The 26,247-nt window shown below is 35.4% G+C and overlaps 1 protein-coding gene across 32 annotated transcripts in view; it reads right to left on the bottom strand.

The window, feature by feature from the left end:
* The window catches only part of TRDN (triadin), a 235,945-nt gene that overhangs the window by 20,450 nt on the left and 189,248 nt on the right, over window positions 1-26,247 (bottom strand). For 28 of the 32 annotated variants that reach the window (XM_070932740.1, XM_070932754.1, XM_070932739.1 and 25 more), the window contains 20 exons: window positions 26,158-26,196; window positions 25,791-25,823; window positions 25,639-25,677; window positions 25,367-25,399; window positions 25,224-25,262; window positions 24,145-24,177; window positions 23,991-24,029; window positions 23,798-23,830; window positions 23,681-23,719; window positions 23,561-23,593; window positions 23,395-23,433; window positions 22,525-22,557; window positions 19,436-19,462; window positions 17,421-17,468; window positions 13,410-13,448; window positions 9,423-9,473; window positions 9,120-9,167; window positions 7,549-7,599; window positions 3,512-3,550; window positions 2,480-2,530 (listed from right to left, as the gene is read on the bottom strand). In XM_070932740.1, the coding sequence (XP_070788841.1) occupies window positions 2,480-2,530; window positions 3,512-3,550; window positions 7,549-7,599; window positions 9,120-9,167; window positions 9,423-9,473; window positions 13,410-13,448; window positions 17,421-17,468; window positions 19,436-19,462; window positions 22,525-22,557; window positions 23,395-23,433; window positions 23,561-23,593; window positions 23,681-23,719; window positions 23,798-23,830; window positions 23,991-24,029; window positions 24,145-24,177; window positions 25,224-25,262; window positions 25,367-25,399; window positions 25,639-25,677; window positions 25,791-25,823; window positions 26,158-26,196 (786 nt within the window). The remainder of the gene's footprint in view (window positions 1-2,479; window positions 2,531-3,511; window positions 3,551-7,548; window positions 7,600-9,119; window positions 9,168-9,422; window positions 9,474-13,409; window positions 13,449-17,420; window positions 17,469-19,435; window positions 19,463-22,524; window positions 22,558-23,394; window positions 23,434-23,560; window positions 23,594-23,680; window positions 23,720-23,797; window positions 23,831-23,990; window positions 24,030-24,144; window positions 24,178-25,223; window positions 25,263-25,366; window positions 25,400-25,638; window positions 25,678-25,790; window positions 25,824-26,157; window positions 26,197-26,247) is intronic. The other 4 variants (XM_070932742.1, XM_070932732.1, XM_070932749.1 and 1 more) reach the window with 4 other exon arrangements.

The following is a 26,247-nucleotide window of genomic DNA, read 5'->3' as shown; positions in this document are numbered from 1 at the left end:
ATAGTCATTTAATAGAACATGTAAGAGAATGTATGTCCATGCGTATGCACATGCACAAAAGAGAGGATAAGAAAAAAATCATGAAGTAATATATGTATATAACGACAAGAGGAAAATAATCAGTTTAGAATCATTAACTATGCTGAGCGAAAATTCCAAAAAATGGCAAAGAAAAGAATATAAAAATGCCTGTTGTCAGAACAGATAATGGAGGCCATTTTTTTTTTGGATCTTCAGGACTGTCACATTTAGTGCTGTGGGGAATTGGGAGGGGGGATTGCATGGAGTTGCAGGGATATCTAACCATAATAACATTCTTTTCTCTGAGAGTCAAGGGCATCCAGCCTGCACCTGGAGTGGCGTGACAGGGATGCATCTCCAGTTGGGATGGTGCATTGATTGGACCATGTGATGGACATGCGGGTGCAGGGGGAAGGGACTTGGACTTTCTTTTGGGTGGGGAAAACCTGGAAGCTTTCAGATTTGGGTTTTCCCAGATGTACCAATATGACATCTCTAATAAAATGCAACTTTGAGGAACTTCTAGTCTCGGAGTCTCCTTTGTTGGGGGTGTTACTTGGAACCCTGACCGGGGGGGGGGACACATCTAGCTTAGCATTTTGTTTCCACAGTATCTAACCAGCTTTATTATCCAGGACCTGCATTTTCAGAAGCATCCTGCCTCTGACATTGGACATAATCTATAGACAAATGATTAGGAGCTATTAGTGGCTTTATTCTTTCTGAAGTCTTGGCTGTTGTTTTATTTCTTTGATGTATTACTTACTTTATATACTTTTGATACTGTTGGCTCTTGAAGTCTTTTGATGCTCTTCAATAAGAACACCCAAAGTTTAAAAATGAAAACCAGAATTTAAATAATCAAAAAGCCTGTTAAGAAGTATCTTATTTTAAAGGGCTTTAAAAAAAAAAGCAAAGAAATCTGTCCTCTCAGCTCATTAGGGAACACCTTCCAGATAATGATCAAAAAAGCTTGACACCAAGTCACCTCAAGATGAGCCTTCAGCATCTCTAGATTTCCGAGAATTAAGAGACCATCTCTCAATGAATGAGGTAGCTTGTTAGGCCATGTGAGCTTTTAAAGGTAATATCTAACATCTTGTACCAAAACTAGAAGTAAATTGGCAGCCTTTTATTGCTTTTAACACAAGCACAATACACTTTTTCCAAGGGTCAGAGTGATGCTAAATGCATATGCTACCGTATGTGAAATTTCTGGAGAAGACAAAAAGGCATCCTTAAGTAGAGGTCTAATAATTACATCCTTTAAACAATGAGGCATGGCACTCTCTTTCAGAAGAACATTTATGTATGAACAAAAGGATCTCCAGTAATTTCCTAACTAGAAGCTACAAGTGAAATTGGGCAAGATCAAGAGAATAAATTATCTTGTACTGTATTGGTTAATTGGTTAAACCAGCACTTAATGTTCAGTAATTTGCATACATTGTAAAGAAAAGTATCTTAAGTATACCATTAAACATGGATTAATGCAACATTTTCAAAATGTTACTGTGGTTTCCATCCACTTTATTTCTAACCTGAGAGAAACCATGGCTTATCCATTGGTTATCCATTGGTTTTGCTCTCTACGATATAATCCCTAACATCAAGTCAAGCTCCTGGCATCTCTATTCTCTCTGAATAGGACAAAATCATGAGATTTAATTTAGGCTTTACTGGACAAGCATACACAACCATTGGGCTACATTCAGTTTAATGTGTTACATTTGTGGAGTCCTGCATCAGGAGAGGCAGAGAGGTGCCCTTTGCAAGAAGACTTGGAATTAGGATGCGTGTGAGAGTAAGATATTCTCACTCAGTGATGAAATGATAGCAATCCCATATCTTTGAGCCTTAGAGTGTCTCCCCCCAACCAAGCACTTCCTTTCATTCCTGTCATCATAATATAGCTAGAGATGTGAGCTCTGTTCTGACATAACAACAAGTTTTATGCTTTTGTATGCTATGGTTGTGACATTGTATGCATGTATCAAAGGAGCAGATCTTGCATTGTATGGTATAACCCTCCTTTTGTCTTTTTGATGAAAGTACTGAATCCCGTGGATGCCTCTATAGTACTCAATAGAGAAATAGATAGTTTGCACACAAACTGTTCTAGAAAGCCCTGGGGGATTTCCCATATGCAGTACACAATTCTTATCTTCTTTACAGTGTCTATTCTGCTAACATAGCAGATATGTATAAATATAAAAGTCAGTATAACTATCCATCCATCCATCCATCCATCCATCCATCCATCCATCCACCTACCTACCTACCTACCTACCTACCTACCTACCTACCTACCTACCTACCTACCCATCTCTACCATATCTCTATCCTATTTATATGGCTAGCTATCTTGCTACTGCAATTCTAGGTCACTAATAATGAATTCAAAATGACAAACAGCAAATCAATGTCTAAAAAGAAACCTCAAAAGACAAAATCATACCTGTAATGGCAGGATGAGAAATGTTCCTGGTTTGTTTTATCATGCTGGAGGCTAAAAAAAAATTATAAATCAGATATAAGAAATAACAATTGCTTTCTTTGAAATCTACCTACCTATCAATCAGTTTAAGCTGTAAGCCAGATATCTATTTATTATAACAATCTTTTCCAACTATGTGCTCTCAAAAAGTGTAATACTGTAATTTCTCTTTGACCCAAAGCCATTTGATTGGAAGAGCTATTTATTAATTTATTAAATACATACATATAGCAAAGAAAGATTTTATAACACAATAAGTGTAACAGCCAAGGGACCAGTGGTGGGTTGCCTCCGGTCCGGACCAGTTCTATAGAACCGGTAGTAAAACCAGCTGGAGGCTCCGCCCACTGATCCTAACGTCATCAGAAGCAATCTGTGCATGCGTAGAAACTTCTTTACTACCATTGCGAACCGGTAGTAAAGGTAAGTAGAACCCACCCCTGCAAGGGACCAATAAACATTTCTTTACCAATTACTATCTTCAGCAGTTTGTATAGGTAAAACAATTCTGCTTTCATAAAATAAGAGAAATGGTAACATTTGTATGACCAGTTTGTACACCACATTGGCTGATTGTACAGGGTTTAAAAAAAAGTTACAAGTAGTGGAAAATTTTAAAAATATACAATATTTTTGTCAAAATATTTCTGATTTGACCTTATGGTATCACAACTTTTATGGTACAGACTGAATATAGTAAACCTCATTACTTACTACAGAGTTTTAGACAATTATAGAATTATTAAACAAAGAGGGATTTTAGACAATTGTACTTTTAATCAACTATTAATGAGAACTTTAAAAGTCTCCTATTAATGCTAAGAGAACATAGCACATAGTTGTTATTAATACAAATGAAAGAATAATTAAAAATTAGCGACTTTGACACCTGAAATTTTGTTTCTCAGGTTGAGCACTATACAAGTGTCCTAAGAATTAAGAAAATCTGTAGCAGACACTGCTAAGCCAAGTTATTTAGAATCAGTTAGTTACCTGTTTTAGCTGGACTTTCTCCTTTTTTAACGTCAGTTTCTAAAGAAAAAGGGGAAAAAAAACCTCAATAGTTTCTTTTTAAAGTCAAAATTGTCAGCCCATCTAAATTTTGAATGTATTCCTTATCTTTGCTATACTGTACTGTAGAACAGTCTCAAGGGAAAAATAAACACTTTTACATTATTTCTAATAGCTTGAAGATTATTTAAAACTATAAAACAGGCTGAAAATTGAACTAATAACCCATTGAAAAAAGATTAAAAGAATGAACTCACATGTCCATATTTCCTCCCCATTCCTGCTCATTTCTTTCTTTTTTTAAAACATCACCATCTGGTAAGATCATATTAAGTTTCAATAGAATAAATAATATACAGACTCGCTATCCTTGCTTGATGTAATGGTATGTGGGAATGACCTTGGGGGAACTATGAAGTGCTGCCTAGGGAAAGATCAGGTAAGAATTGATAGAGCTCTCAGATGCATAATGGTCAGAAAAATAAACTCAGAAAGGATTCTCCCCAATTTATCAGACTGTAAAAAGAGACCATGAGAGATTTGTACTTTCAGACTTGCATGATTTGTTAATGTAACCTTACAAGTAGAATTAGCTCATCTGGCCACATTTCTTGTCCAGTCTAGTCTACATGTTCAAGATGACACTCAGACATGTATATAAACCAACACACAACCCATTTCTTCCTTAGCTGTCTTAGTAAAGAAGCAAAGAGAACATCTCCATGCAACAGCTTAGCTTTCTAGTGTGGGGAGACTAGGCTCTACTTATGACCATTATTACACTTGTTAAAATCCTCCACTGTCAAAGATCCAGCTCACATGGACCACAGACCCATAACATAGAGCAGGTATGTATATGATTGCACTATCAGTCTGCTTCACAGCTGAACTGCAGGGATACTATAGTCTTTGGGTGGGGGCATTTGTTCGATATCTCAGCTTCTCTTGATCTTTATTCCTTATTTCATTGCCTCTTTCAACCCATGTCCCATTATTTGGTTTTGCTTCAGGTCAAATGGGTATCTAAATAAGGAAGCATAATTGGAAAAGGTTGCCTGGTGTGCTTGGCAGCTGCAGCATGCAAGTCAGCATGAATGAGAATATCAAACAGTGCTATTTAACATATGGAAATTTAGGAAGCATGATACGTTTTATCCACCATGCTATCAATTGCAAAGATGCCATTAGGATTCATAGCTGTGCAAGAAAGAACATTTAATAGGCTGAAACAGCAATACAATATTTTGTGAATGGCCTCAACCTCATGGACATTTCTCTTATTAAAAACAGATAAAATTTGGATTGAAAAAAAAATGAGTTTTTTTAAATGCACACTTGCCTCACTTTTTGCACACAATAGAGGTAAAAAAAGAAATAGTTGCTAGAAGACATAAGGAAATTGGTCCCACAGCTCTTATGAAAAGACCACAGATGGGAGAAACAAATAAACAAAAAGGAATGTTGCCATACAATTGAGTAGACTATCTGTGCCTTTTCACCTCTAGCCAGAAATAGCTTATTGTGTTTCTGAAGAGATATCAGTCAAGCATGTGCTCCTAAGTACATTATTGGGAAATGGCAATAGTTGAACTGAAACATTTCAGAACACCACTTATTTCTATCATGGACCAATACTCAGTAGTGGTATCTGGAAAGGGATAGAGAAGGATAATGAAAAAAATAATCCATAGCAGGCTCAGGTGGCCACCATTCAAGTAGGTAACACTACCCCATAGATGTTCTTGGTGAGGCAGTGAAAGAAAGAAAAAATAAAGAAAAATATTTGTAATTCAGAGTTGAAATGAGGGGTCTCTGAGCTTGCTTCAAGCTCTGAGCTTGACTCTGAGTTCAGCCAAGCTCAGAGAGCACCAAGGACCCCTCAAAGAAGAAAATGTTTGCCAAGTTCTATCTGTGAAACCCAGCACTATCTCCTGTGTTTTTCTGGACAGTACCCCAATTCTCCAGAAAACATTTTTTAAAAAGCAAGCATAGGACTGTTGAGTAGCTAGAAAAATCTATTCATCAGAACAGAACTGAGTGAACTTCTTTTCCATGGAAACTTGGCTCTCTTATATTCTTGTCTAACTCCAGATTTAGGACTGGAGAATTTGGGAAGCTTAGTTATGTATTGACTATAACTTATTTTGAACTTTAGACGCTTGAAATGTTTATGCTAATTTTCTAGAGATAGTTCTCTTGCAAGATGATAATGAGATGAGGTGAGATGAGATGGGGAGGGGGAGGAGAGGAGAAGAGAAGAGGAGAGAAGAGAAGAGAGGAGAGGAGAGGAGAGGAGAGGAGAGGAGAGGGGAGGAGAGGAGAAAAGAGAACCCTTATTGTCATTTTTTATTGTGGGGACACTGCCATACATTAAAAATGAAATATAATAATTTTAGCCTACTTTCCATTGACAAAGAATCCTCCCAATAACTAACAAATATTACTTGCTGAAAGCAATAAAACCAGAATTGGCAAGACAGGGCTTTCTTATCTTATTCTTCTGAAGCAAAAAGTAAAAGCAGAAGTAGGGTGTCAGGCAAAATCATTGGCAAGAGAGTGTTACTGCTAGTTAATCTTTATGCAACAATGGGCTTCCATGTCTTTGGCCTAGATAGTTTCCACATCCAGGCCCAGCAACAGAGATAGGAAAAAAAACCCCATCTTCCTCCTCTCCTGTCATATTGTACTAACTATAAACAAAAACTAGACAACCTGTGACCCATTGGGCCATAATTTCAGAGATATTTCCTTACCTAAAACCAAAAAACGGAATTGCCATGGGTGGACCAAAAAAGCAATGTGAATCGGACTTCCTGCTGGCTTCCCCACTGATTTTGCTAGTTAATAATTTTTATTAAACTAAAATACACCTTTTTATTCTTTTTATTTATTCTGTGATCTCCACAGGTAATTAAGTGGTCAACTTGCAGAGAAAATTTAACATTTTAAAGGGATGCATGCTGTGATGTCCTATGCATCATACTGATGATCCTGAATGCAAAAGAGATATGCCACTCAAATCATGAAAAACATTGATTCTCAATAGGAATGCCAAAATGAAATTTTGTTATTGTTCAATAGAGTAATTATAAAAGAAAATGTGATTTACTAGACTGAGGTTGTTGGAGGATTTTGTTGTGACTTTTCTCAAACCTTCTGTCATAGAAGCTATGTGTCATGCCACTTACCATTATGAAAAAAAAAAAGAATGGGAAGAGTAGCAAACCCTCAAGCTGTATGGCTTGCAACCAATTTAGACATAGCAGTTACACTTTTTTTGACAAAACATCAATGTCCTGACATGCACACTAAGAATCAAGGGCCTCTTTGCTCTAAAGAGTGATCAATTTGTATTATGTAATGTGCAGCACATAAAATAATAGACAGTTTAATTGAATCACTGATCCAACCTTACCTGCAGCACTAAACAATAGCAAAAAATTGGACACATATTACATGACTGATTTGCTTAACATTTGTGGCTCAGCCATCTCTCCCTTTCCCCCAAATAACAGACACTACATAAATTGAACATATAATCATAGGCATGAGAGCTTGTTTCTCTGATATTTGGAACAATAGATACAAATGACCTTATATACAGATACAGATACAGGTTAATTCCACTCATCCATATTTCATTCATTAATTTCACTAATTCCCTTTCTCAGCTGACTAGAGGAATTTTCATTGGCCATGGTGCCCCCAAACTTATACAAACACTGCATAGAAGAAGCTAGCTATTTTCCACCCAGATCCAATTTTCAGTAGAGCTTCAGAGAGTGCAAAACATGAGTTTACTTTGACATGATCTTTAGCCCAGCCTCTGATACACTCTCCTAAGATTGGATTAGGTAAATTTAGGTGGTATCATAATCATAAACTGTGAACAAAATCTTGTTTGCATTTCTTCACCAGTTATTTAAAAAATTTCCGAGGGGGAAAGTCTCCTTTCATTTGAAGAGAAGGAAAGCAAATGCAAGAATTTGATACTTTGATTAATATAATAATATACTTACCTTTCTTTTTCTCGGCAATGGGAAGCTTTGCATCATTTGATTTTGCTGCCTCTGAAAAATACAATTTTCTTAGCTTGCAAAGTGAAATTTTAAGCATGTCTTTCCTTGCCTTAAGTACAAATGCATCAGTCCCCATTTTAAAAGCTATAATCACAATATTTTTGCAATTGTAACACAAGGGTTAGCAATGTGTGCTGAATCTGGAATTAAGGAAACCAGAAAGTTAAGATGAATAAAGCAGTATCATATTATGAATGTCTATCCCTTTTTCATTGTAGACCTACTGGAAGATTATTATTGTCAAAGTTCATAGCTTTGCAGATATTTAGCATTAAAAAGGCTGGATATTCTCTTTATCATAAAATCACAGTTCATTACAACTGTTAGAAGTATAATTTAGCCCATTTAAAAAGATTCTATGATTTTACTGCTATGCTTTTGAATTGTGAAAATGAAATCCAGTATCTATATACTACTAAGTCTTCTTTATATAACTGTTAACTGGCAAAACAGTACATCATAGGACAACAGGTTTTGAACAGATACCTGAAATGAGCAAACATACAAAATGTGTCCCAAATCCAGGACCCGTCATTCCCCAGGGAATAAAATTTGGAAAAGTTATGACTACTTCAGCTGCCAGGCTGGTGCTACACTTAAAATCGCTTACTTCCTGAAGGGAAGGAAGGAAGATTTTTAATGCTCCCTGCCAGCTTCCCACAAGAAAACTCAATGGGGAAGTTGGCAGGAAGTTGAAAGTTGCTCCTGCTCCCACTGCTTTTTTGCCTACCAGTGGTCATTCTGTTCCTCTATTTATATATATATATATATATATATATATATATATATATATATATATATATATATATATATATATATATATATCTCTGAAACAATGACCTATTGGGGCAAAGGGTTGTCTAATATATAGTAGTGGCCAAAATTGTGGAAACCTTTTGGGGAAAAGTGTATTTTCTAAAACTAGCTAATAACACCACTTTTTGGGGGGGAGTAGTACCATAAAATTATATATCAATGGAAAGATAATTTAATCAAGAATGTAATGCACTAACTTTTATGAAGGATTTGCTATTAGAATAGCAGTTACAGTATAAAGAAGAAAAGTGAAACAGGTAGAAAAAATGAGATATAGAAAAATTATCACCATAGAAAAAAATGAGATATACAAAAATTATCACGTCAGTTAATACTTAGTTGGGTAGCCTTTAGCATGAATTATGGCCTTACAACATCTTCCCATGGAGTGAACCAAGACTTTTAGTTCTGCAGCTGTTATAATGTGAAACCAAGATTGAACTAAAATGTGGAACTAGATGTGGAAGAGCCATTAGTTGAAAGTGAACCAAAGTTAAGACCAAAAAAGAGGACAATGATAAATTAAGGACCTTCATTTCTTCACTGGCAATACTGAACCCAATCCTATAATATTATATGTAATGTTTCTCATATAACTATCTTAAATCAGTTTAGCAACAACAATAAAAACATTTCTGAAATCTTAAAATGGCCCTAGTTAAATAAAAGAATCAGATCTTAGAAATGATATTTACCTTTTCCTTTGACAGCAATAGGAGGCTTTACTTTTTCTTTTGAGATATCTATGAAAATATTCATTCATTCATTCCTTTTGTTTTGCATTTTTTTCTTTTACAACCACTCCCCCCCCCCCATTTCTGGGTGCTTTTAAACCTCCATTTAATGTAACAAGATTATATATAGGTAAACAAATCATTATTATTTCCTTCCACAAGTTTTTCCACTCTCTTTGCTAACTCTATGGGCTTGAAAAGAATTTCTGCACTATTTTTGCAGTCTGAAAATAAACTTAAAACTTTATAAATATATTTCTTTACCCCTTTTCTTCTGGGTTTCTGGGGTCTTCATTAATTTTTCTTTCTCAAGTTCTGTGTAAAAGCACAGTGAGGAAATATTAGTCACATCTAGCAATTAATAATTCCAAACTGAAGCTGCATCAAATGATATTTTAGCTGAATTTTGAGTTGGATATATAGCAAATTCTTTTCAGTATTAGCAGTATTAAATATCAATAGTTAAAATCATGAGTGGAATCTAACTTTTTTCAAGTAGGGTGTCAGCAACACAGGGATTGGCCATAGCTTGTGTTCACAGAAAAAGAACTGCATTTATGCGACTCTTTCCATGACCACAGCATTTTTCCTTTGACTGAAATGTATTCTGTTCATAAAGAACATTAGATGCATCTATGTGTAAGTATCAAAGTGATCCCAACCTTATGGCTTGATTCTCTACAGATTTTTGCTATTATAGAAACAACAGGTGACCAATCACACTGAATGTCAATAATGGATGGTGTTGCACTTTGACCTTTCAGATTCCAGGATTAGCAATGCTTTGACAGAAGTAGAGGGGGCAGAAATAGATGGACAGAAATAAATGGGGAATGATATCTTGAAAGCACCCTCCCCTCCCCACCCCCTGGTCATTTCAGATCTTCTTGAATCTCACTCAACTGGAATGAAAGAAGACTGTAGCTTGCAGCAATCCTAATTGCATTCAATTATAATTTGCCTGATTCGATGTGGCATTTTAATTGCAAGACTTTTAAAAGCCATGGAAAAGTATAACACCAAGCAATGAGTTGTGGAACCTATTTGCTAAGACAAGTCTCCATGGTTACTAGATACTTAAATAATTTCCTACTTGCCTGACAATGTCTAGATATATGAATATACGAGGATGGGTTATACTTTGTCAGATCATAAATTCTTTTATTTAACTAGTCAGCTTTCATACTAACTTTCAACTGCTGTATTTAAGATTTCATTTATTTAGCAGCCATTATAATCTACTCCTACTCTAAAAGAATTTTGGGTGGCTAATAGCAAAATACAAATGAGATTAAAATATAAGAAACAATCTCAAACCACAAAACAACAATATAGATGTATTGCTGTTGCCAAAAAAAAAAATGTTGTAATACCAAGGAGGATTTGTGCTCTCTTTCTTTCTTGTATAAAATAGCTTCTCTATTTGTAATCCCTGTGCATGGCAGAGCAAAGTAAGAACTTAGATTTTGAAAAGTAAGTAAGTCTCTTCCTTTCACTTTCTCCATCAGTTTGCTCCTCATAATCCTCAGGAAAGAGTGATACATTTTTATTTCAAAACTACTTTGCCAAGGCCAGCCACCTAGTAGTGAGAAGGTGATGAGTGAGCTGCCATTGATAACTTTTAGGCAAGAAAAGATGAACAGCTAATGTGATTTATTAGAAGTATGAGTATAGGGTAGCAAGAGGTATAAGGTAGCTAGATATAAGCTACCTTGAGAGGAGCTTTATTATAGGCCTGTTCAGGAAAGCTGCTATAACTAGCTGAGACCAGGATCACCTTTGTGAAGGATAAGGGACTCCCAGATGCCACGGGGATATGAAATTCTATTTACACTCCTCTACAGGTAGTCCTTGACTTATGACCCTAATTGAGCCCATAATTATGGTTGTAAGTCCTTGAGACTGTAAGTTGAGGCATCACATGACCACATTTTTTGCAGCAGTTGATAAGTGAACACCACATTCGTTAAGAAAATCCATTTTCCCCAACAGGCACTTTTTGCCAGAAACTAGAAATAAATGCCAGAAACCAGGAAAAAACATTACAAATCATGGTTGGTTGACCACGGGACACTGTAAATGGCTATAGGGCGAAGTGGATTGCCAAGTGCCCAAAATTAAACCATATGACTGTGTGTGTGTGTGTGTGTGTGTGTGTGTGTGTGCAGCAGCCATCGTAATTTCAAATCAGGTTATAAATAGCTCTGGAGAGGTCCGGCATAACTTTGAACAGTCATTAAGCAACCAGTTATAATTCAAGAACTACCTGTACTGAATGTTGCAGAATCTTCTTTCATTGTCTCGCCTATAAATGTGTCCCGTCTATGCCATAGTTTGCAGTTAAAATTATTCTTTTGCTTTGCTTTCTTCAATGAATCTGTTTAGCTTCTCTTTCATTTGTGCGCACATTGCATACAAATTCCAAAATCTCTTGCTCACATTTTACTACAGTACTCAACTTACGCCTACAATTGAGCCCAAAATTTTTGTGGCTAAGCGAGACATTAGTTGAGTTTTTTTCTCACTTTACGATTTTTCTTGCCACATTTGTTAAGTGAATCGCTGCAGTAAGTGTATTATGTCTGTAGTCTCTTTCTTATGTCAACATCCATCTTCTCAAAGCCATACTGTGTATTGGGGGCATAAAATCATCATCCTGGCAATAGTATGTAGAGTTCCAATAGCCAAATCCTATTCATATTTACCCTGTTGTATTCTTAGATGCTGACTTCCAGTTAAGGCTGAAATTCTGACAACACTGATTGCTAAGTAAGCTTTATGGTACTTAATGGATCTTACACATTTACAATGCATAGGAAAGCAAGATAAGTACAATGCAAAGGAAAGCCTTTGACAATACCTAGCCAGATGTCACAGGATTGTTCCCTATGGACTTTGTATTTAAATGAGAAAGAAAAGGAGAAGATTGGGCATTTAATAGATACGTGTAAATGATTTTATCCTTTGTTTTTATGAACCCCTGAAGGCATTTCAGTCTCATTTCACATATGCTTTTTTTCCCTGCTGTCTGCATTCATGTAATATTCAATATTAGCCTTGCAGTTAAATATTTCAAGACCAGACACATATTTATTCCAGCTTAATTGTTTGTATATAATCAAAAACAACAAGAATTTGGCAGTTTTATCATACTTATATTTTAATTTCAAGCAGCCTTCAGCTGCTTATTTATAGTCTTCACTTTTTAAAGAATTTAAAAGAAACATAATTTGTTTCTTTTTCCTTCATGTGTTCTACAAAATACATACCAGAGTTGTGTTAATTTTCATGCACATACAAATTATAGATGGTTGAAAATTTATATTATATTATAACCTGGCAGCTTTATTTTGCAAATATTACAATTATATTAAGTTGAGGAATCATCTTGAGAAGATATATCCCTTAAAGGAAGCATACAAATATTTTAAATTCTGGTTTTACATCATAATAGTCTAAGAGTTAATTGCCTGAGATGAATATTGCAGGATGGAAAGGAGAAGGGTAATACAACATAGGTGCTTACAATACAGAAAATTATTGTTACATTACTTGCAGCTCATCCATGTGTGAATTTATAAGCCTACATGGAAAACTCCTTTATAAAACTTACATTTTCCAAAAGCTCTAATGTTATCTGGGTTTTGGATATATTTGCTTTGTGATCCGGTATTATAATTAATATTACTACATGCTGAAAGCTATAAAATAATTGTAAGTAATAATAATCTTTTGCAGTATTATTTATGCATTTCCAAATTTTAGGTGTATATGTGATCATATTTTTATAATTGAAATGGAAAAATTACTTTTTAATCCAGAAAACTAAAAGTACATCACCACTAATATAAAATAGATGCCTACAAATAATAAATATATCGACACATTAATAAAACTGTGACCAGGACTAATATTTTCTGCCATACAAAGAAATGTGCAGTCACTGCTATGCTGTGGAAATGATAACTGAGCTCAAAATAATAGAACAGTAAAATACAATAATATTGACATCATGCAATCTAAAGTATGATTAATTGTGCCCACATCCATCATTTCTTGTTTCTTTAACTGTCTACTTGGGAAGCATAGTGGACTATTTTTTTAAATAAAGAAAAGAAAAATGAATTACTTTTACTCTTAATGAAGACTTGAAATGATCTTATAATACTTTAAAATAATGAAAACAAAGAAAAATATTATTCATGGATAAACTGTCAGATAATTTATCATATCCACAAAATATATACATACTGTGACACACTTTACTAGATTCTTTGGAGTCTGATTTATCTGCAGAAGAAGAAATGAGAAAAATAATAAATCCCTTGTTTCCTCATATAGTAGCTAAGACTATATGATTAATAGGAAACTGTATGAAGAAATACATTTATTGAAATCAAGGGGTAAAATTAATCAGATTAAATTGTTAACATTATCCAAGGATGCATCTCTTGAAATGGAAAGCAGCCAAAATCTGTTCTCCTATTATTTTGTTTCTGTTATTAGTGTTTTCCTGAGATTTTAATTAAAGAAGAGCCAATTACAAGATGTGTTTGAAACTATGAGTTCAGGCTTGAGGATGTTACTCATGTTTCCCAAGAATGCTTGTAGACAAATGTAGAAGGAAGAAGACCAAGGAAAGATGAAATTGTAATTAAAATACCTTTTTGCAATTATTTACATTTTAAAAGAGCAGAATGAATTTCTGTATGCATATTCATTGCTTTTTCCCAATGTACATATTCCAGTCAATATTTTTCTCAAATATTCGCAACTTACAAGTACTTTACTCATGTACCTACATCTCTTTACAATATTCAAAATTAGCAAATGATTGCAAAATTAATACAGAAGAATATTTGTATATGTACCGTATATGTAGCCACTAGAATATAAACTAAGAGCAAACCCCACTCCTTACTAGCCCTGATGATGGAACCTAGTTTGGGTAATGAAAACAACCAAGCTCAGAGAGTACCTAGGATCCCTCATGGTAACAAAATTTGCAGAAATGGGAGAAAGGAAGGGCAATTGCAGTAAATTTACCTACTGGCCTAAAGGTGTAAATTAGAAATGTTTACAGATGGATTTCTTCTCTGTCTTTATGTGGAGAAGATCCATGTGTGAGCAATGCCCAGATCCATGCCTTTTCATTGTCTCTACCATGGACAGTCTAAAAAGGAATTCCAAGCTAATGAAAAAAATTAAAATCCCCTGCTGCAATCAGAAACATGAACTTTATGGCCATTCATTCTTTAATGGCATGAACAAGACTTCAGATGCTACCTCTGGAACTTTTGGGATTAATACTGGAGCTGATATCTTCTACCTACTGTATTACAAGTGGCAGCATCTCATTAGGACCTATCTCAGAAAAGTAAGTAGTTGTTGGACCAGATCAATACTTCCATGGAAGATAAGCAGGCATTTCAAATTCTCAAACAGACTAGGAAGTTGAACAAATATCCCCAATACAAAGGGCAATGACACACCAATTCAGTATCTCTGCCTAGAAAAATACTTGTATGTTTCCCAGAAATCACTTTTGAATTGAGGGAGTATTTGCTTATATTTATCTTGCATCCAAAAACAATTTCAGCTGACAATTTGAGACACTGTATTCCTCGAGCCGTGTGATATAAATATCACATTGTACAGCCTGGAAAAGCAATAGCAGTTAGACTCACAGTATATACCGCTTCACGGTGCTTTACATTCCTCTCTAAGGAGTTTGCAGATTCAGCAAATTTCCCCCAACAATCTGGGTCGTCATTTGTGCTAGTCGTTCCCGACTCTAGGGTGCCGTGCTCATCTCCGTTTCAAAGCCAAAGAGACAGCGCTGTCTGAAGACATCTCCATGGTCATGTGGCTGGCATGACTAAATGCCAAAGGCCCCCAGAATTCTGTTACCTTCCCACCAAAGGTCCCTATTTTTCTACTTGCATTTTTTACATGCTTTTGAACTGCTAGTTTGGCAGAAGCTGGGACAAGTAACAGGAGCTCACCCTGTTACGCGGCACTAGGGATTCGAACCGCTGAACTGCCGACCTTTTGATCAACAAGTTCAGCGTCTTAGCCACTGAGCCACAACATCCCTAGCTACTCAACTACTATTCAAGTATCTCTTAAATCAGTGTTTCTCAAGCCTTGGCAGTTTTGAGATGTGTGTTTTCTCCAGTCAACATGCTGGAAGTTGAAGTCTGCACATCTGAAAGCTGCCAAGCTTGAGAAACACTGCTTTAAGTACTTAGGAGTAAAAGAAAACATTAATAATTTCTAAGTTTTCAGCTTAAACATCTAAAGGGTCATCTGACTTTGGACCCGGGCAAATATATGTTTGCCTACATATTTACGTATGAAGCTAATGGTGTAATTACTAAGGCCATTTTCACAAGAGATACTACAATATCACATTTTTCTTCTATATTTAAAATCTAAAAGCTTGTTGGTTGATAGCAAAATAACTTTAACAATTTGATCCCCTCTGAGTTTGTCATTATCATTCCATAAATATTTGAAGTAACACTTTTTTAAAGGTAAGAAAATACTTAATGCAAATTACAATCGTGTCATGAGTAAGTTCATCAAAGATGTTGAAACTATTTTTTTTTAAATTATCTCATATATTTAGGTTTCTGTGTCATTTAGTTTGTGTTATTTGGAATAAATATTAGCTTTATATAGAATTAATTTTAATATTAACTTTATATATTTATATCAAATCCAATCAAATTTATTATAGCACCAAGGCCAGATACAAACAAAATATCTCATAATAGAAGCATTACATCTTTCTATATATCTATATATCTATCTATCTATCTATCTATCTATCTATCTATCTATCTATCTATCTATATATATATATATATCAGTATAATGGGAAAAAATAAGTATAGTAGAATAAAAAAATAATGAAGAATTGGGAGACTTGGGGAGTTATTTTCTAGTCCCTGTCCAAAAGAAATTAAAGAGAAATCACATGCCCTACCTTGAAATTTCTTCAAGATATGATAAAGCTAGAGTCCTTATACAGGGAACAATATAGTATTATATGGGTTAGAGTTTTTATTGCTTCATCTCCACATGAACATAACTGAAGGTACATAGGAGTACTTTTAAAACATTCAAAAAGGACTGCTGAGGTCTAACCTTATGAAATTTCAAAACTGGATGATTAAATAGGAGGCTGAAACAAATCCTTTTGGAAACAAATGATAAATATTGGGGTGTGACATATTACTTAAGTTTATTTGGAGATCTATATCCCAACATTCATTGCTTAAGGGCATTTGTAGCATTATCAAAAGCTAAGGAGCACAGATTTTCCATAGAAAAGTCCAGCAATTGAATTTTACCTAGGACTTTTTAAAGATATGATTATTTAAATTGGTAACTAAATACTAATGGCAACAAAACTATAGGATGCAAAATTAACTGTGCCCAGAAGGAAAAAGAAGAAACTGTGCTCCAGCATCCAAAGAAACAATGTCTGATGTTGAAATTTATTTAAATTATTTAAATCTTCACTTTATCTAGTGCTTTCCTTTATATCAATTCTATACCTTTTTCTATATTAAACCTGTATGCTGATTCGGCCATTTAAATGGAAACATCCTGAAGTCCACTACCTTTGCCCCACAGTACAGATTGTCCTCAATTTATGACCACAATTGGAACCAGAATTTCCATTGTTAAGCAAAGTGATTATTAAGTAAGTCAGTCCCAACTTTATGATCTTTTTTGCCATGGTTGTCAAGCAAACCATGTGGTTATTAAGCAAATCTGGCATTCCCCCATTGACTTGGCTTGTTGGAAGGCATCTGGAAAAACTGTAAGTTCGAATGGCCATTAAATGAATGGTTGAAAATCAAGGACTACCTATAAGCAATGCAACTTCTTGAAAAATCCATGTAGATGGTCAGATATTTTTAAAACATAAAAGAATAATGCCTATGCCATAGAGTGTTCATCTCTCCTTAAAGCCTTTATGCCACAAATCAAGTTGGTTAAAAGAATTTAGGTCACAAAAGATGACATGTCTAGATAAACGGTTACATTTTGTCTCTGCACTTGGGTACATACAAACTGAGTTCTGTCAGAATGATGCTTCCCAGGCAGATTGAAAAGACTACTCACTGAGATAGTTAAAAGAGACAAATTCAAGGTTGTCCATTTCTTGAAATATGAAATGTGCTTTTTAAAAAACAGCTCTGACACTTGCTTTAGATAATATCAGCTTCACTGAGTTTCTTTTTTTACCTTGTTCTGCTGCCTTGCTAGGTCTTTCTTCTTTCTTTCCTTGTGAAGCTGCAAAACAAAGATAAGGGGCATTGTAACACAGCTAGTCTCAAAGAGAATGGCTTGTGCAAACAAAGGCTTGTTGAAAAAGCCTTAAATCTCTATTGCTTATTTGAAGTGACATTTTTGCATATTGATTACATCATAACAGGTAATTTAAAATTAAGCAATAATATTACATTTATGTCTTCTAAGAAATCTATATCTAAATTACAATCTTGCAGAATTGCAGAGAGAGAGAAAGAACATGATACAGGTAGTCCTCAATTTATGACCAGAATTGAGCCCAGAATTATGATCATAAATCATGCTGATGGTTAAGTGGGTCATCAGGTGGCCATGATCAATTTTACAATCTTTTTTTTTTTTTTTTTTTTTTTTGTGGCAGTCCTTAAGCGAATTCATTGTCTGCAGTGACTGGTTTTTTTGGGTTTTTTTGCTGGAAACCTGAAGTAAATGCCACTTTCCAGCCAAAAAAAAATGTCTTCCAGATGCTGCAAATAGCCATAAATATGGGTTGGTTGCAGAGCACTCAAAATATGATCACATGACTGGGAGGGGGGGCAGCTGCCAGAGCTTAGAATCTGTGTTGCAAGTAGCCCTATAATTAAAATAATATAAAATCCTACAGTATGTTGATGAACCTAAATGCATTTACCTGGATGTCTTCCCTAGTTAGTTAGTGGGAGTTAGTGGGAGAAGAGCATTGTGCAACAATAGACATAAGGTGCATAGATTGAGAGGTTATCTTCCTTGAAATGTCTGTGAGAAATAAACTAGAAGCATCTGTTGCTATTGTTAATTGCATTTGGCTTGTTACCTGAATCCTAAACTACCCACTGTTTTACTTATTGATTGTTAATCATTGTGAATCTTATTTGTAAGCTGAAGTTCATCTTAAAGATAGCCAAATAATTCTTTAAATTCCCCTTGCAGCATAGCAAAGGAGAAGAATGTGCAGCTTTTGAGAAAAGCTTCGGCAGATTTAAGATACAGTGTAAGTTAAGGCACTTGACTACTTCAAAACTCATCAAATTTGGTATTCAATACGTTTTGAAGCAGAAATCTTGTCCCAGGACTCATCTTCCTGCCAGTAGTTGACAGCTGCCTTGTGACTCGCTATTTCTTCTGGCCAAACTAGCGGATCACGGGGTAAGTCACGTGGTTTTCTTAGTACTTATCAGTTTTAGTATTTGTCATGTCTTCTGGAACAAATTATTGACGGATACCAAGGTACTACTGTGTAAGCTAATGAAGCACAGCCTGGAAGGCACCACAGGCTGGAAGCCAGTCACTCTCAGCTCAAATCCCCTCACAGGATGGTTGTTGTTGTTGGGAAAATAAGAGAGGAAGGCATATTATATATGTTCGCTGCCTTGATTTATTTATAAAAATAATAAAGGCAGGATGTAAATAAATAAATACGCATGTTTTTAATTCCAAAGCCATAATAGATCTAAGTCATAGTCTTTCTTCAGAAAAGGAACCACAAATTATGTTAATGTATCATTTACATAAAAAATAAAACTTATTTTAAAATAGGCATTCACCTATGTGTGAGTTGGGCACCTGTATAAATTTATTTGTAATGAGTAAATAAATAAATAATATTTAATAAATAAAAACAGAAAGCTTCTCATACATTGAGGTAGCATGGAATAGACCTGAGAAATCTGTAATACTGTAATACGATCTCTAAATAATTTAGAGAAGGAAGTCAACTACAAAATGTTAGTTTTAAAACAAGGGATAGTTCAAGACTGAAAACACTTTTAACAAAAAAGCAGTAACGACTAACTGTTACGGTGCGAAAAAGAAGTGTATGATCTCACGAGCCACTACAAACCCAGCTCTCGGAATTATTGAACTGAATGAAGGGACTCTACAACCCTTCTCTGAAAATTGGCTAGGGATCAGACTGCACAGCATTCTGGATATAAGCATATACATTTTAAAAAGGAAATAACATTCCTGACCTTTTGGCTTGTGGGTTCCCCCAACAGCTGCAAATACAGTAAGAAAATATTCTGAACACTATATAGAACCTCAAAATTCTTAAAACACACATTTATTAGTATACATTACCACTAATATCCCAAGTGGTAGCTACCCAATCTAAAAGCACTATAAAAGCTTTAAAAGCCTAGGAAATAATAAAATCCTCATGAGAAATCTGATATGTAGCCATGAAGAACAAAGCAATATTTTCAACTCTTTTTAAAAAAGCAACTAGGGATGAATCTGGGAGGAGAGGAGAAAGATGCTTTTGAATCAGTAATCCCCATGGTGTAAAACAAAAACAAAAGCATATTTCTTGTTACTTCCCAACATTCTTTTCTTTCCTGAAGAAGGTTGAAAAAATGTTTTTAAGATTTTCCAGAAACAACAGATTCTCCCAACAGAATACGATCTAATTATTTGAAGTCTGTTTAGTGGGGATCTGGAGCAAAGGTGGCTCAGTGGCTAAGACACTGAGCTTGTTGATCAGAAAGGTCAATAGTTTGGCGGTTCGAATCCCTAGTATAGGTCTCCTGCATGAGCAGGGAGTTGGACTAGATGACCTCCAAGGTCCCTTCCAACTCTGTTACTGTTAAGTTACATAATGAGCATTCTAAAAAGAAGCATTGACAACATGTTTTGCTGAAATCCTTGGAGTTCCACTACTAGATAGAAGAGTTGCCTGGCTCCACATGGGGCAGTTGCATCCATCATCATGACATGGTTTAAGATTGTACAGTTTTTGAAATATACATGGGCATTTTATTTTCTGGCCTTTGAATTTATTGAATCACTACAAAACAAAAATAAAAACAAAAAAAAGTATTTGTAGAAATGTTGTTGCTACATGACATTTTCACCGCAGCTTTCTGCCTTGCCTGAAAAGTGTTTAAAACTCTCAGTGGCAGCGCCAATGAATGACTAAATGAGCAGAAATGGAAGTCTTCCAGAATTGGACCTGGCATCCTTCTTTATATTTTTCCAGCATATGGCAGTGGTCTAATATATGCATTGCCTCAGGGGTGAAATCCAGCAGGTTCTGACAGGTTCTGGAGAACCGGTAGCGGAAATTTTGAGTAGTTCGGAGAACTGGCAAATACTACCTCTGGCTGGCCCAGAGTGGGAATGGAAATTTTGCAATATCCTTCCCCTGGAGTGAAGAGGGAATGGAGATTTTACAATATCCTTCCCCTGGAGTGGGGTGGGAATAGAGATTTTGCAGTATTCTTCCTCTGCCATGCCCACAAGCCACGCCCACCAAGCCATGCCCACAGAACCGGTAGTAAAAAAAATTATATTTCACCACTGCATTGCCTTTTTCTCACCTAGATAGGTTAGGTGGCAGCATAAACTTTTCTTACATGCTAATTTTTTATTTTTGGGGTTAGGATTGAAGGGTAGATTCAGTGCTTCAAAAATGCAGAGGTTTTCCTGTCATCTTGATTAATAATGGCTTCTTCTCCATTGATGAATATGCCAAAAACAAAAGCACCATTCATCCCCAAGGGGGAGGGGAGATTACAAGTAGTCCTTGATTTATGACTGTTTGTTCAGAAGCCCTCTGAAATTATGATAGCACTGAACAAAGAGATTTACAACCTGTATCTGCATTTACAGCTGCTTCAACCCTCCTGTGGTCATGTGAGCAAAAATCTGGCTGCCTTTAATACCAACTATAGGATGCTGTAGAGACCTCACCTGTCTATTTTTCCTCCATCCTGCCATGCTGGATCCTTTGGGCTTCCCAAACAGCTGAGTCTTCACAGGCCTTGGGCCTCCTCCACCCCACTGTCATGCCTCACTTCACTTATTTTTTTCTGAAGATCACCTTTGGGAAGAAGAACCAATCAATCTGCCATGCAGCCTTCCTATACAGAGGCCATGTGGTGCTCTCCCGCAAGGAGCAGCATTTGGCCACAATTTGGCTCACTCCAGGATGTCTACAGCCTCTACCACTCTCAGAAAGGTGCCCACTTATGAGGTGGTACCATACAACCTCTGTATAGGAAAGCTATGAGGCAGATTGGGCAGTTCTTTTTCCCAAAGGTGATCTCCAAGATCCACTATGTGATAAAGTATTCAGTTACTTAGTCTTTGCTTAGTATATAGATCATCCACATATTTTTTATGTATGATAATAAAGCACTACTTTAAAATATAGCAACACTTTGAAAAAATATTTGAAGAACACCTGATATTTATTTTAGTGATAAAGGAATTACATCACCAGAGCAGTTTACACATTTCATATACGGGAACAGAATTATTAATAAAATAGTATGTTGTGTTATGCATTTCCATCACTTATATGAGATTGGGAAATGTTTGCCTCAATAGGACAATGCAATAACAGCTGTGCTTCTTGAATTGGGGATGTTATCAGGTCTATAGTAGTATTCATGAGCAAAGTTCTCCCACCCTCCAACTTACTGATATACAATCATATCTTGTAGCATCAAAAAAAAAGTTATCCTGTCAAGTGTGTATCTTTGTCTCCTCTATCTCTCTCTGTCTCTGTCTCTGTCTCTCTCTCTCTCACACACACACACACTTGAGCAAAAGGTAAATATTTCATTTCAAAATGGCTTATTAAGATTGGAGAGAGTCAAGATATTCAATACATCAAATATCATATTTGCATTTGCATAGTTTGCATGAAGAATAATTAATAAGTTTTATAACAGTTGATTTGCTAGAACTATTCTGACTGAAGATTGCCAGACATACATTAAAATAATCTATAGTAAGTTTTTTACATGGATATACAACATATAGTTATATTGTTATAGTTATATTGTTAACTATATTATATATAGTTAAATGGCATGCTGATTTGCACAGGCTTGCCTTAATGTATACTGGATGTTACAAGTAAAAAAGTGCAATTTTCTGAGTTTATTTTTACAAAGGACTTGCCAATTTTATTTGTACATGCACATCCTTCTTTGGCACTTTGGCTAAAATAGTGAAAGTTTTTTGTTATTGTAGATTTTGAACCTGGATAATCAATATCTTTTATCATAATCATATGTTTCAGGGAAGGGTAAGAAAATAAAAGCATTTTCACCTGTTTCCATTGTCTTTTCTTTCTTGTGCAGTTCTAGAAGAGGAAAACCAGAGTGTTATTTCTCCATTCGAATGCTTATAGTTTCCCCTTGTTCCCTTGTGGTTACCTACTACTGCTGTCAGATGCAGTAGCAAAGGCAGAGGTAATAGAAGTGGCTATGGAAGAAAGATAAGGATTTGCCCTTGGCTGGAAAGTTTCATGTGACTCAGAGAGCCAGGCTGGTAGAGAAGGAGAATTATAAAGTGGAAGAGGGAAGAGATGTTAAGATGGCATGATGAGAGATGCCATCGGCTGTGCAGTATCTATTAAGTTTTGCAGGGCTTATTGGTGGGAACAGCACCAATTGGGAAGGACCAGTTGTGATCTTCCACAAATTCCAGATCCCCTTAAACTGACCCCACTCTCACCCCTCAAAAGGAAAGGCAAGCTATAAATTAGAGGGATTTCATTTCCTTGATAGTCACAATTCATGATGGATGGGATGATTCAGTCCATTGGTGGAATAATGAAACCCAGTGGCTTGCTAACATTAGAGAATCCATCTCTAGGCAACCCAAAATGTTTATGGAGCAGGTCTACTTCTGTTTTCTGATGTTAAAGATCAAGGGTCTCGCTAGATTGCCTGGAGCAAATTCACCATTTCTCAGTAGCAAGTTAGCCCTGAGATGGAGGAACCTTAAGTGACAATATGTCCTCTACAAACAGTATAAATAGACTACCTTGAATCTACAGCAATGAGGCTATGTGATTGAGACTACAGTGGTCAAAATGTATACATTACATGCTCTTAATTTTATTTCACTTAAAACTAAGTGCTTAAAAATGGAAAGTGCAAATTCATATATAGGTGTGTTTTTGCCCAGATCCTACCAGATTCCTTTATATGCACATCCTTCTTAGGCGGCTTGGCTAAAAAAATAAAATATAAAAATAATAAGTATTTTGGTTATAATACATTTTATACATAGATAATCAATATTCCTATCATAACTATTTGTTTCAAGAAGCAAAGGTTAGAAAATAAAAGAGTGCTTACCTATTTGTATTGACTTTTCTTTCTTATCTGGTTCTAGAAAGTAAGAGAAAGACCTGAAGATGATGATCCTAGATAACTTATTGTGGGAATTTTTACTTTTTTATTTTTCTAAGATCTTACCAGTTTCTTTTACATGAATATCTTTCTTTGGTAGCTTGGCTAAAATTAAATAATACAAATGTGGGGTTATAAATTTTAAACAGGGAACTAAAAATAGGACATGGACAGCATACTTACCAATTTCTACTGGCTTTTCCTTCTTGTGTGTTTCTAGAAAACAAGAGTCAAGAAAATGATTTTTCACTGAATGATCCTTTCTACATTTGATGGTTTATTTTCATCAGTCAGCCACTGCTCCTATGAAACATTCCTGTAGTAATTTCAAGATGGAAAGTGGAATTTTCCAAATTTATTCTTTCTCAAGTCTTACCAGTTTTGCTTGCTTGCACAGGCTTTTTGGACAGCTTGGCTACAATAAAAAGATTTAAATAGATCAATTATTGTAAAATGCTGAATATGGATTATCAGTATGTATAACACATCTTTCAGGTAAGGTTAATTCAGGAAAATAAGAGTGTGCTTACCTATTTCAGTTGGCTTTTCTTTCTTGTCTGCTTCTAAAAAGTAAGAGGAAGGACAAAAATACAAATTCTGCATTTGGATATTTAAAATAAACAGTGTTTAGTTTAATAGATAACAGAGAAGCAAATGATGGAGTGAGGTACTTAGAGGGAAAAAGTTGTAATTCCCCAATTGAAACTAAATTGGGATTGAAGGGACTGCTCTGACTAGATAACTCAGTTTTGGCAGACTGTTCTTTATTATCTATTCATTCAGAGATTTCCCCTCTGGTGCAAACACAGTGGTGGCCTCTTCCTCCTACTTTTGCTGCTGTCAGATGTGACAGTAAAGTTCTCTCACAATGAGAGATTTAAGAGAAATGACATCTGGGGGAAGAAGAAGAAGTATAAAGAAAGGTCCAAACTTGGCTAGGATGGGGGAAGGATACAGTCAAAGAAGAAGTAAAAGGTGGGTAATGGAAGAGGGACTCAGATCAATAGTGGAGTGGGGGGGGGGGTTGTGCATGTCTTGCTAAGGTTGCCATGGAGGTAATAGATAGAAATAATAAACTTAGGGATTATTCACCAGTGTTGATGATTTATGAGTTCATTATTCCAAACAAAACCTACTGGCTAGACAGAAGCAAGGACAATCTCCAAATAGGAAAGATCTAGTTTTCTAGTAGCCACAGTTATAATGATATTGGATTCACAAGGATTCATGGCCAGATGGGATGGTTTGGTCCTATTGTAGGATAACTGAAATTCAACAATTTACCAATTCAGTCATATAGGAGGTCTGCTCTACGACCTCCTGAGATCATCTGGAAGATGATTCCAGCCTGCCTCAGCAACAAGCAAATGAAGCACCTCATGTGAACACATATCTTCAAGCAACAGCAAGCAAATTATGTTGGAGTAGGGTGAGAAATGACTGTTAAGAAACCAAGAGTGGGCAGAAGGCACTCTATTATCCATGCTTATCATTTGATTTCTTCAGTCAGACACTATTTCACGTTTTGTTTCAGCAAAAACATCTCAATAATCTTGAGTTAACTGATGGGAACTGTAAATTGCTAAATTTGTTTTTACCCAAAACTTACCAGATTCTTTTACATGGATATCCTTCTTTAGCAGTTTGGCTAAAATAAAAGTATATACGTACTGAGTTATTATAAACGTTGAACAACTCTACCATATCATTTGCTTCAAGAAAATAAAGGAGATACAATGACAACATACACACCTATTTCTATTGGCTTTTCTTTCTTATGTGTTACTAGAAAATAAAAGAAAGATCAGAATATGATTTCTGCATTTCAGAGTACAAAATAAATATTATTTCCATACATTAAACATGTTAAAATCATAGAGTGAGATCACTTTAAGTCAGTGATCTAAGTTAATTCCACAATTAAAAGAAAGCAGAGTTGATAAGAGCCTTCTGCCCAGATAATATTTTGTTAATTTTCAAAATGAGAAGTTGAATTTCACAGGTTTTTCCCTCTGAGGTCTTACCTGTTTGGTTTGCATGCACAGCCTTCTTTGGCAGCTTGGCTAAAATGAAAAGGTATAAATATATTGATTATTATAAATGTTGATTATAGATAATGAGTTTTTGGAACAACTCTTTCAAGTAAGCATAGGTGGGAAAATAGGAGCATGCTTACCTGTTTCTATTGGTTTCCCTTTCTTATTTGCTTCTAGAAAGTAAGACGACAAGAAAATTACTTCTACATTTGGTTGTTTATAGCAAGCAGTGGGTGATACTCTACATAGAATTATATCATAGACTGAGATACCTTGAAATTAAGAGAGTCTTTTAATTTGACAGTTAAAATGAAGCATAGACTGAGTGGGGTCTTTTGACTAGAACACCCAAGGGGGCAGAATGTAGTCTATCATCCAATTTTGCAACTTTAATTCAGCATATTTCACTAGTTTTATGGCACATTAATTTCCACAGTATGTGTTTACATAGTAATTGTCCAGAGTGGAAAATGGGATTTTCTAGACATAGTCTCACATAGCACTTACCGGTTTTATTTACAGACACATCTTTCTTTGACACTTTGGCTAAAAAACAAACAAACATTTTGACTATGACATAGATTGAATATAATCTAA

This window comes from Pituophis catenifer, unplaced genomic scaffold, assembly GCF_029215685.1.
Source record: "Pituophis catenifer annectens isolate HBS135680 unplaced genomic scaffold, rPitCat1.0.hap2 SCAF_1, whole genome shotgun sequence".
NCBI lineage: Eukaryota > Metazoa > Chordata > Lepidosauria > Squamata > Colubridae > Pituophis > Pituophis catenifer.
The sequence above is the reverse complement of the archived record's forward strand: the minus strand, read 5'-3'. Positions and strand labels throughout refer to the sequence as shown.